The sequence below is a fragment of the Piliocolobus tephrosceles genome, chromosome 7, assembly GCF_002776525.5.
Source record: "Piliocolobus tephrosceles isolate RC106 chromosome 7, ASM277652v3, whole genome shotgun sequence".
NCBI classification, from domain to species: domain Eukaryota; kingdom Metazoa; phylum Chordata; class Mammalia; order Primates; family Cercopithecidae; genus Piliocolobus; species Piliocolobus tephrosceles.
This window is the reverse complement of record NC_045440.1, coordinates 100,835,007-100,847,429: the sequence shown is the minus strand read 5'-3', so window position 1 is coordinate 100,847,429 and position 12,423 is coordinate 100,835,007. Positions and strand designations below refer to the sequence as shown.

Genomic DNA, 12,423 nt, shown 5'->3' with positions numbered 1-12,423 from the left:
AATATGTATTCATATTTGTGTAAAGGTTTCACAAAAACTAATAAAAGTGATTATTTTTGGAGGTGTTGCTGGGCACATGAGGAACAGGGCTTGAAAGGAGAACGTTTACTATATATGTTTTAATATTGTTATAGTCTTCTGAATATATTAAAATAAAATTAAAAACTTTGTAAAATTTTAAAAATTAAAAATTTTGTAAAAGGTCTTTAAAGAAAATATTTTCTTTCTTCTTTCTTTTTTAAATCAGTAAACTAAAAAAGCTGAGTGAAGACAGTTTGACTAAGCAGCCTGAAGAAGTTTTTGATGTATTAGAGAAGCTTGGAGAAGGGTAAGTACAAAAAATATGAAAGCATCTAAATAATTTCAGAACAATTTTTTTTTTTTTTTTTTTGAGAAGGAGTCTCGCTGTGCCGCCCAGGCTGGAGTGCAGTGGCCGGATCTCAGCTCACTGCAAGCTCTGCCTCCCGGGTTTATGCCATTCTCCTGCCTCAGCCTCCCGAGTAGCTGGGACTGCAGGTGCCCACCACCTCGCCTGGCTAGTTTTTTTGTATTTTTTAGTAGAGACAGAGTTTCACTGGGTTAGCCAGGATGGTCTCGATCTCCTGACCTTGTGATCTGCCTGTCTCGGCCTCCCAAAGTGCTGGGATTACAGGCTTGAGCCACCGCGCCCGGCCTAATTTCAGAACAATTTAAAAAATATTATATGATATTAATCTTTCAACTAGAGTATATTTGTATGAATTGAATAGTATTTAGTAGTAATTAAATTTGGCAGGTGATACTGAATTTTAAAGATTAGTTTGTGCTAAATCTGGTAATAGTGTTTTTTCAGAGAAAGTAGGCCATATATATAAGCGAAAAGCAAGAAATGTGCTGTGAAATGATTTTCAAGAGATTTGTTAGTTCATCCCTTATGGCATTCTTATTATATGCTTGAAGGTTTTGACTTTGTTAGGCAAGCGAACATAAGGCCATCCTTTTAGATCTTGGGGCTCATTTTATTTTGGAAAGGGTAAGTAGTTGATATTACAAGAATATCTTAGTGAGGAAAACAGTTTGTATAGGCAGAAGAATAGTTGACATGGTTTCAAAATAATAGTAGAGAAACATGTCTTGGCTTGAGCAGAGAGAAAGATAGGGAGCATTTAATGGAATGACAAAGTATAGGAGAATTTCCAAAATAATAAAGGCACAAAACAGAATTAAAAGAAGCTTATAGATCAGCAAGAACAAAGACAAGGAAATAGAGAAAATAAAAAGGTAAAATAATAAGGTAGGCCAGGTGCGGTGGCTCACGCCTGTAATCTCAGCACTTTGGGAGGCTGAAGTGGGTGGATCACTTGAGGTCGGGAGTTCGAGACTAGCCTGACCAACATGGAAAAACCCCATCTCTACTAAAAATACAAAATTAGCTGGGTGTGGTAGCAGGCGCCTGTAATCGCAGCTACTCAGGAAGCTGAGGCAGGAGAATCACTTGAACCTGGAAGGTGAAGGTTGCGGTGAGCCAAGATCACGTCATTGCACTCCAGCCTGGGCAACACAAGTGAAGCTCCATCTCAAAAAAAAGAAAAATAATAATAATAATAATAAGCTAAACATGATGGAAAGAATAAAATCAAGTGTATTTTTCAGTAAATGTTAATTCTCCCATTAAAAGACAAATTGTTAGAGTAAGTGAGTATGTGAAACCTACCTATATTTTGTTTATAGGAGATGCAAGTAAAACAAATAATGGAAATATAAGGCTATTTATTTATTATTAATAGAGATGGGATCTTGCTATGTTACCCAGGCTGGTCTTCAACTCCTGGCCTCAAGTGATCCTCCTTCTTGGCCTCCCAAATTGTTAGGATTATAGATGTGGGCCACTGTGCATAGCTTATAAGGATATTTCTTATAAAAAATATTATGTAAGAGATGAATGTACAAATAAAAAAACAAAGTAATAGTAGCAATTTTTATATTAGATACATTAAAGTTTAAAAGATTTCAACTAAATAAAGAGGTATATTAGGTAGCGATGTCAAAGACAATTTATAACAAAACATGTCAGACAACATGGCAGCTAAATTTATGACAGAAAAGCTATTAGTGATGTCAGAGGCATCTAATAAAAGTATAATTGTATGGGAGATTTCAGTGTATCTCTTTTAGAATTGGACAGATATAATAGAAAAAAGAGAAAGGACATAGAGGGAGTTAACATGATGATGAATAAACTTAATTTTATAGAAATGTAAATATATATAAAGTAAAAATATATAAAGTACCTGTATGTCTATCTAACTATACATATATATTTCTTGCAGACCTGCTTTTTTGGTATATGTTCAAGGACCATTGATAAAAGAAAAGTTACAAATTCTAAAAAATAAGGGATTTTTACTGGTCACATTTTCTGATTGTATTAAGCTGTTCTTGTGTTGTTATAAGAAAAATACCTGAGGCTGGGTAATTTATAAAGAAAAACTTAATTGGCTCACAGTTCTGCAGACACTACAAAAAGCACGGTGCCAGCATCTGCTTCTGGTGAGGGCTTCAGGAAGGTTACAGTCATGGAAGAAGGCAGAGGGGGAGCAGATGTCTCACATGGTGAGAGCAGGAGCAAGATAGGGCAGGGGAGGTACCAGAGTTTTATTTTTTTTATTTTTAAATTTTTTTGAGACAGAGTTTCTCTCTCGTCATCCAGCCTGGAGTACAATGGCATGATCTTGGCTCACTGCAACTTCCTCCTGGGTTCACGGGATTCTCTTGCCTCAACCTCCTGAGTAGCTGGGATTACAGGCGCCTGCCACCATGCCCAGCTAATTTTCATATTTTTAGTAGAGATGAGGTTTCACAATATTGGCCAGGCTGGTCTTGAACTCCTGACCTCAGGTGATCTGCCCACCTCGGCCTTCCAGTGTTGGGATGACAGGCATAAGCCACTGCACCCGGCCTGTCACACCGTTTTAAACAAGCACATCCTGTGAGAACTCACTTACCATCTCAAGGACACCAACAAGCCATGAGGAAGCTGCCCCTATGACCCAAACGTCTCCTAACAGGTTCCACTTCCAACATTGGGGATTACATTTCTCTTTTTTTTGAGATGGAGTCTCACTCTGTCACCCAGGCTGGAGTGCAGTGGCCGGATCTCAGCTCACTGCAAGCTCTGCCTCCCGGGTTCACGCCATTCTCCTGCCTCAGCCTTCCGAGTAGCTGGGACTATAGGCGCCTGCCACCTCGCCCGGCTAGTTTTTTGTATTTTTTTAGTAGAGATGGGGTTTCACCGTGTTAGCCAGGATGGTCTCGATGTCCTGACCTCGTGATCCGCCCATCTCGGCCTCCCAAAGTGCTGGGATTACAGGCTTGAGCCACCGCACCCGGCTGGGGATTACATTTCAAAATGAGTTTTGGAGGGGACAAATATGCAAACCATATCACTGATTATACTCACTAAATTAGACATAAGTAGTTATAATATGACAAAATCCACACCAACTGGAAATTAGGAAACATAATGTGAAGTAACTTGTTGATTGAAGAGGATATTATAAATTACGAAACACTGAAAAGGAGAACACATTGTGCCAGTATCTGTGGAATACAGCAAAACTAATTAAGATAAAAGTTTTAGTTCCAAATTCATTCATTACTAAAGAAGAAAGGCAAAAAATAAACTTAGTGCTTAAAGAACTTAGAAAAATTATGAAACATACCAAAAGAAACTGAAGATTGAATTAAAGAAAAAGCTGAAATTAATGAGATAGAAAAAAAATTAGAAAGGAAAAATATGAAGCAGGCGCAGTGGCTTACGTGCTGTAATCCCAGCATTTTGGGAGGCCGAGGTGGGGGGATCACTTGAGGTCTGGAGTTTGAGACCAGCTTGACCAATATGGTGAAACCCCATCTCTACTAAAAATACAAAAATTAGCTGAGCGTGATGGCATGTGCCTGTAATCCCAGCTACTTGGAAGGCTGAGACAGGAGAATTGCTTGAACCCAGGAGGTGTAGGTTGCAGTGAGTCAAGATTGTGCCACTGCACTCCAACCTGGGTGACAGAGCGTGACTCTGTCTCAAAAAAAGAAAAAAGGTAAATATATATATGTTTATACATACATAAGCTTTCGAAGAGATCAGTAAAATAGTTAAACCTCTTACAATGTTGAGTAAAGAAAATAGAGCGAAAATACAGCTGATCTGGAATAAGAAGGAAGATACAGCCAGTGATAGAGAAATGATTAACTGTTAATTATAAAGGTACCAACTCACAGCATATTATTTACAATAGCCAAAATGTGGAAACAACTCAAATGTCCATCTACTATCCCAGATGAATAAACAAAATGTGATATGTCTGTACAAGTGACTTTTTAGCCATGAAAAGGAGTGAAGTACTGGTACATGTTACAGTGTAGTTGGATTTACAAAATATTATGCTAAGTGAAGGAGGGAAGCCAGATATAAAAGGTCACATATTGTATGATTTCATTTATATGAAGTATCTAGAATAGATAAATCTATAGAGACAGAAAGCAGATTCTATATATTTTGGAACATACAGATAACGTTTACACAGCACTGTGAACCCACTAAATGCCATTGAATAGTACACTTTAAAATAGTGAATTTTATGTTGTATGTATTTCACCTCCTCCCCTCCAGAAAGGTTCCAAGTATGTTTTATACACTGTTCAAAGGACAGTTAATGATAGCTTTTTTTTAAAAAAATGAAGGTGGTGTAACTTTAATATTGATATCCAGATGTACAATAAAAGAAAACTGTAATTCAGCCTTGCTTTGTTACTCATTATGGTAACTGTTCCCACCTTGTCTCAGGTGAATAGATGTTGCCACTTCTCTTGTGTTGGGATCCTGTTATCTATTAAACTCAAGGAGCCAGTTTCACTGTTGGCATATTTGTCATCTTTCCCCTGCACTAATAGAGCTTTGATTGATGATGGTATCCTCTGGACGCTTTTTGAAAACATAGTTAGGGAGTATGTGAGCATGGCACATATAATATATATCCATTCTAGTATCCCATTTCCTTGAGCCTTTGATATGCTTCCTTTGGTGTGTACTGAGGCTCACTTAGCATCTCACTTAATATGGGCCACTGTTGAGTCCAGGTTTCAGTTAACTGGCTGAGCAACTGTTAGGGACACCTCCAACTGTTTGAGCTAACACGCTGAGTCTGGAATTTCTGGTCTTTCATCCATAGCAATACATTTCTTCCTCTCTGGAAATCTTAGAATTTGCTCTCACACATATTCTTTAGGGTTCTGATAAAAATTGGCAAAACCTTGCAGCTTTTTTAGTGTGAATAGTAACTGCTTGGGTTAAATTTTATACTTGTCTCCCTGGTATCTATGGAGTTGAGTATAACTTTGGGTCTGGAAGCAATGAGAAGTGGTGGTGGAGTGGTCTGGAGGACCACTCCATTCTCCTGAAAAGTGACTGCCTCAGGAGGTGGAGTCTTCAGGCATTGTAAAGTTAATTTTCTCAGACAGGAGGGCAGAGTTGCTTTTGGTAGCAAGGGAGGCTTGATAGGATTTGGGGATTCAAGGTACTCAGATTAATGAGAATCTATCTAAATGTCCTAATACCAGTTCTCTAGGTACTTCTCTTTACTGTTACATGCCTTAACTTTAACATAACTTTAATATAACAGACCTGGTGCTGATGTGAATTCAACTTACAATGTAATTCGGCCTCCAGTAAGACTATACCTAGAGTTTGTTTTTCAGAAATCTCAACCCTGTTTCTGTAAGAATTAAGAAATTCAGAAATTTTCTGATTCTCTTAGTCTTGAGCTGGACATTTAAGCCTTTAGCTTGCTGTGTTTGTTCTATAACTTTTCCAGTGCAGGCAGAGGCAGCAGCCCATTCAATAGTCCTTATACTTTATTTTCACCATACATTGTATTGATTCAGCTACTTGGTCTTTTAAAGCTTTGCTTAGACTCCAGGCAACTAAGGGTGATAATTTAAATAACTGTTTGCCACTGAATGCCATAGACCATCAGTGTTCTATTTGTTACTTGTATTGAAATCATTACTATCTACACATCTGTATTAGTCTGTTTTCACGCTGCTGGTAAAGACATACCCGGGACTGGGCAATTTACGAAAGAAAGAAGTTTAATCGACTTACAGTTCCACGTGGCTAGGGAGGCCTCACAATCACGACGGAAGGCAAGGAAGATCAGCTCACATCGTACATGGATGGCAGTGGGCAAAGAGAGAGCTTATGCAGACAAACTCCCATTTTTAAAACCATCAGATCTCCTTGTGAGACCCATTCACTATCATGAGAACAGCATGGGAAAGATCTGCCCCCGTGATTCAGTGATTTCCCACTGAATCCCTACCACAACACGTGGGAATTATGGGAGCTACAAAATGAGATTTGGGTGGGAACACAGCCAAACCATATCAACATCTAAGAAAGAAGTAATTCAAGATTATCATCTTTAAGATTCTTTCCCTTGGAACCACTTCCCTATACCAAAAACTATATTGCTATCAGGGTATAGTCAGGAAAGAGAAGCTACTCTGTGTACTCTAGATATAAAGAGTTTAGTAATAAAGTTAGGAGCTCAAATGAATTGTGGAGGGGCCAGGTATGCAAAGCTCATGAAAACTGTTGCCGAAGGTTGAAGGTCGAAGTCAGCATTGAAGATCTCAGCCTGAAGCACTGAAGTGGGTGTTTCTCAAAAGCTCTCTGGGGATCTGCTGGAATCCTGCAGTATTGAGAAACTCCCACCAACTACCTCAGTCTGCAGCAGTGGTGGCTGTCGGAAGCTCAGCAGGAAGCCGCTGTGCACTGTATATCTGTCAGTCCATCTGCTACAACTATATCTGGAGAAAGAATGGTTTCTCCTTTTTGCATTCACATATGCATGTTCTTCCCACTGGCAGACTTTTAATGAGGAACCATTCAGGGAAAGGATTCTGGGAAATGGGAATTGCAGCTTCTCTTTTGTAATGCTGAGGAGTCCTTAGAAAGGAGTGATGGTGTTGCCTAATTGACAGTAGATGATCTAGCACTGAATTCTGTGTTAGCTTTTGAAGGAACATACACACATACGGCTTTCAAGGGGAGATACACACACATACATTCCCCCACACCCAGCCCAATGTGACTTTGGGTACCAAGCCAAATTAAATTACTTCAGAGAGCCCAAAGAAATAGAGGAGAGGATAAAATAAATTGTATTGAAGTAGTCGCTTTATCACTTATTTCTCTCTTTTTCACTTATTTTAAAAGATTATAAATCTGGAAGATCTTCTGTATAGATTTCTAATATTAGGAAACATACAATGTCTTCCCTTGGCTTGCTTTTCCTTGTCTTCTGTAGAAAAATATGGTGAGAAAAACATGCTTTTTGGGGTCAGAATGTGTTTGAATTCTGGCCCTACTGGTCTGTTTCTTATCTTTTAATGACAATAATAGTGTTTTTCCTTATGATTGTGAGGGTTGAATTTCATAATGCATGTAAAACACCTAGCACAGGACCTGGTTTATAGTAAGAACTCAGTACATAGTAGTGTTTAACCTCGTTTTTAAATTCATACTAAGATACAAATGGCTTCTTCCTTTTTTGGTTTTGTTTTTTAAAACGCTTGAATATTCAGTTGTCAAAGTTTCAGTAGTTGTAGCAGAGACAGGTTTTGGGCAAGTGACTTAGACCCTGTTCCTCATTTTATTTACCTGTGAGCATGTAGTTTTTCTCTTGAGGAAAAGGTAGTGAAAGGAACTTTTTAAAAAGACACCTTGGATCTGTAAATCAGGTAGAAGCAGATGGCTGCAGATTCCTTACTTCTCTAACTTTGATGTTAATGTGGTCCCCAGCTGAGAGTTTTAACTGTTAAGGTACTCTGAACAGACTTGTGACTTTTTGATATTCTGGGGGTCATTTTCCTTGAGATCAGCCTTTTCTCCTAATTTGAGACTTTGGCTATTTTTAATGTACATTTCATTATTTTAATTTCCATTTATGTCTTTCTAATGCTGCTTGTTTGAGTTGACCAAACGTAAGTCTGTTTCTTTCATTCATAAGAAAAATAGCTACTCATTATATATTAACTTGATTATTTTAAGTCTATAGTTGAAGCAATAAAGCTAAGATATAATTCATTAACTTTTAAAATTGTTAGTTATTTACTTTGATTTTTTAATCTTTTAAATAGTGTTTTAAACTAAAAAAGACTATCCAGAGAAAACTCATAGACTTTTAACCTTATAGTTATGATGTTTGATAGGAAAAAAATAATGTCTTGGTTTCTTTTAGGTCCTATGGAAGTGTATTTAAAGCAATACACAAGGAATCTGGTCAAGTTGTCGCAATTAAACAAGTACCTGTTGAATCAGATCTTCAGGAAATAATCAAAGAAATTTCCATAATGCAGCAATGTGACAGGTATGAAGAGATTTGATTTCTTTGCTTACCCTTGTTTTGACAAGTTTTGCTAATAACGTATAACAAAATTTATTCTTTGATCATCTGTTTAGTTTTCATTTCTTTTTCTTTTCTTTTTTTTGAGACGGGGTTTTGCTCTTGTTGCCCCGACTGGAGCGCAATGGTGCAATCTCGGCTCACTACAACCTCCACCTTCTGGGTTCAAGTGATTCTCCTGCTTCAGTCCCCTGAGTATCTGGGATTACAGTCATGTGCCACCATGCCCAGCTAATTTTGTATTTTTAGTAGAGATGGGTTTCTCCATGTTGGTCAGTCAGGTCTCGAACTCCTGACCTCACGTGATCCACCTGCCTTGGCCTCCAAGTGCTGGGATTACAGACGTGAGCCACCACGCCCAGCCTAGTTTTCATTTTCTGACTTCCCACTGTAAGTGAGATTAATCCTTTAAGGCAGATGAGGATGGCTTTGTCAAGTGTCTTTAGGACTTACAGCTCTTTGTAGCTTTTCTGCTTAAAAGCAGAAATGAGACTGGATGTGGTAGATCACACCTGTAATCTCAACCCTTAGAGAGGCCAGAGCATCGAGGGTAAAGGAGCCTAGGAGTTCAAAGCTGCTGAGCAACATAGTGAGACCCTTTCTCTACTAAAAGAGAAAAAATTAGCCAGGTGTGGTGGCTTGGACTTGTAGTCCTAGCTACTTGGGAAACTGAGGTGGGAGGATTGTTTGAGCCCAGGAGTTCAGGGCCACAGTTAGTTATGATTGTAGCACTGCACTACAGCCTGGACATTTTTAGCACAACTTTATGGATGAGAATGAGTTTTTGATGTTAAAGGGATCATTTAGCAGTCTGTATTATATAATCACTTTTACTAATTAAGAAATCATGTTTTATGTAAATCTAATTCATTCAGCAAACATTCACTAAGCATCCCCAGTTGACCCAGTACTGTGCCAGGACCTAAGAATGCCAAAAGAACTGAGCTACCTTTTTCTTTTTGAGGGATCAGTAGTGTAGTTGGGAAGACAAATATATAAATAAATAACTGTAATATAGCACGCTCATTGTACTGACTGGTGCATGGGGTAGTGTGAGAAGAAGAAGGCAGGGCATCTTCCTCATCCAGTAGAGCCAGGAAATCTGGAATGCTGATGAAGAGTTAATTTGGTGAAGAAATGGAGTGATAAGGGAGAGTCAAGGGAATGACAGGTAGAAAGGTAAAAACAGCTCAGTGGGGTGTGCTCATCTGACAAGACTTAGAATTATTAGAATGGCAAGTATGGGACAGAGAACAGAATGAAATGAGGTTGGATAGTTAAATGGAGCTGATGGTGAGAAACGTCTTATGCAGTGTTAAGTAGTGAAGGCTTTATTCTATAAGGAATTCAGAGTGTATAAATTATGACTATGTTTAGCCTAAAGTTACTTAACCACAGAGGAATTTATTATTCTCCCTTAACAAAAGGTCTGCTGGTACAGCAGCAACAAAGGAACAGCCAGGTCTCAGACTTCTTTTCTTGTACTCTGTCATCCTTAGCATATACTTTGTCCTCATGCTTATTATCTCAGGGCTACGACAGGGCTGCTATAGCCCCAGCTTTATGTCTACATTCCAGGCAGGAGGAAGAAAGGAAGAAGCAGGGAAGGGGCTTTCCCAGAAACCTTCAGCTTCAGTTTTATTTGTAAGAATTGTCTCATGTGTGACTTAGAGCTGGTGACAAAGGGTAGTCTGGACACATTGTCTCCCCTTATCAATTCAAGGCCCTGTAATTAGAGATTTATGGAAAGCTTTCTCTCATAACAATACATAGGATCTATAGATTGTAAGCTTCTTGGCTAATGAAGTGATTGCATAATCCTAGAGGAACATTGCTGCTTGGATCTGTTCAATTTTGCTTTTCTTTAGAGTACGCTGTATATTTAAATTATGTTACATATTTTCCATAGCATGTGAAATTCAAGTGGTTGTAGAAAAAAAAAGATACATTCCTCAACTGTGGTTCCCACAATTTGATATAGAATAGGAGATGAGATAGCATAGTGCTCTGCCATCAGGTATGCTTTATACTTGCCTGATGCTAGCATTATTCTGTTATTATGGTTAAAAATAGTTCAGTTATTAGCATTGTACTTTGAGTGTTGTCTAGGAAAGTCAGGGTCTCAAATATTACTATTACATATCTCTTCCCTTAATCTTTGTAAGTCTTGGAACCTGTCAAATCTTGCTCAGATTTCTGCAACAGCATCTTATTTTTCACTTTGTCTTTCATTTTTGCCTCCTCCAACCCATTATCTTTCTTGAAGCTAGAGCGTTTTTTTCTAAAATGCAAATGTAATCAAGCATTCTCTGTTTAAAACCCATGGCTCCGCATTGCCTTGAGAAATCGAGTCTCCGGTCCTTCATGTTCCATCTAGTGCTTACACCTCCCTGAGTTTCTAAGTGTCTGTTTACTTGTATTCTCTATCATCTAAGTCTTAAGTTCCTTGAGTTCGGGGATTGTATTTTACTCAGTGTCCTGGATCCTGCCACATGATGGTTACTCAGATACTAGTGAGTACTTCTATTTAATAATTTCTGTTTGGGCAACTCAACTAGACTATCCAGAGGGAATTACACATTTAACATTCTAAAACCAGTTTTAAACATTCCAGGCAAGCCTTTCAAATTCCTGTGTGTCAAAGGCATCATCATGTACTTAGTCTTTTAGCAAGTCTGAGAATCATCTTTATTCCTTTGTATGATGCTTCTGATGATACTGAGTCTTGTAGATTTTCCTTCTGAAATGTCATCACTATCTTTTTTCTTCTCGTCATTCCTTAAGGAAAGGAACCATATATTTTTCTTCATTAGCACCTGTTCAGTGCCTAGCAGTATACTTTTTGATGAATGAATGAATGAATGTGGTATGTATGAGGAGTATGAGGAAGAGCATTACAGATTGAGGGAACGCTAGGGAAATCAGGTACTTATTCCTGTTATGCACTTTAGGCTTTTAAAGCGAAAGAAAAGTAAAGAATACAGTGGGAAGGAAATGTGAATAGAATTCTAGAACTTTTGTATCACTTTATAGCAGAATGCCTTGCACATAGTAGGTACTTCTCAAATATTTGTTGAATGAAATAAATGGTGAAACAAATATTGATGAAAATAGTTTCTGCCTTTTAGATTTCACTGTCAAATTCATATTTTAAGTATGAAGTTGTGAAGGATCAAAAATCAGTTAGCTAAAAGATCCTAAAATGCTAAAAGATAGGACAAGTAAAAAATAAATAAGGGCCGGACATGGTGGCTCATACCTGTAATCTCAGCACTTTGGGAGGCCGAGGTGGGTGGATCATCTGAGGTCAGGAGTTCAAAACCAGCCTGGCTAACATGACAAAACTCTGTTTCTACAAAGATACAAAAATTAGCTGGACATGGTGGCAGGTGCCTGTCATTCCAGCTACTAGGAAGGCTGAGGCAGGAGAATCACTTTAACCTGGAAGGCAGAAGTTGCAGTGAGCCAAGATTGCACTACTAAACTCCAGCCTGGGTGACAGAGTGAGACTCTTTCTCAAAAAAAAAAAAAAGAAAAAGAAAAGCAATTAGGAAATGACAGGGACAAACTTAGATTTTAGCTACCAATAAATAGTATTAATGTAAATGTGTTATTAAGAAATTAGCATAAAAATGATTGGAAGAAAACAGTATGAATTGAAAAATTCCCAAATAATACACTGAAATTTTGGTTAGGGAAAATGAGATATGCATTTCTGAAATTTAGCTATTTTCTTAATACATTCAGCTATTTGTGAATTTGGTAAAATGTCTTGCTTTCTATACTCTATAAAAAGACCAGGGGTGGTGTTTTAATCTTTTTTTTGTTCTTTTAAGTGAATATTTAATAATAGGCTGAATACTACATGTTGGGATAAATATCTCAGGAAGCCCATCTGCTTTGTTTATTGCTGAATGTGCAATGCCTAGTTCAGTACTAGGTACAAAGTAGACATTTAATAAGTATTTATTAAATGGAT

The 12,423-nt window shown here is 37.9% G+C and overlaps 1 protein-coding gene across 1 annotated transcript in view; it reads left to right on the top strand.

The window, feature by feature from the left end:
- The window catches only part of LOC111520894 (serine/threonine-protein kinase 3), a 334,853-nt gene that overhangs the window by 49,752 nt on the left and 272,678 nt on the right, over positions 1-12,423 (top strand). The window contains exons 2-3 of the mRNA XM_023183991.1: positions 248-328; positions 8,280-8,408. Of these exons, the coding sequence (XP_023039759.1) occupies positions 248-328; positions 8,280-8,408 (210 nt within the window). The remainder of the gene's footprint in view (positions 1-247; positions 329-8,279; positions 8,409-12,423) is intronic.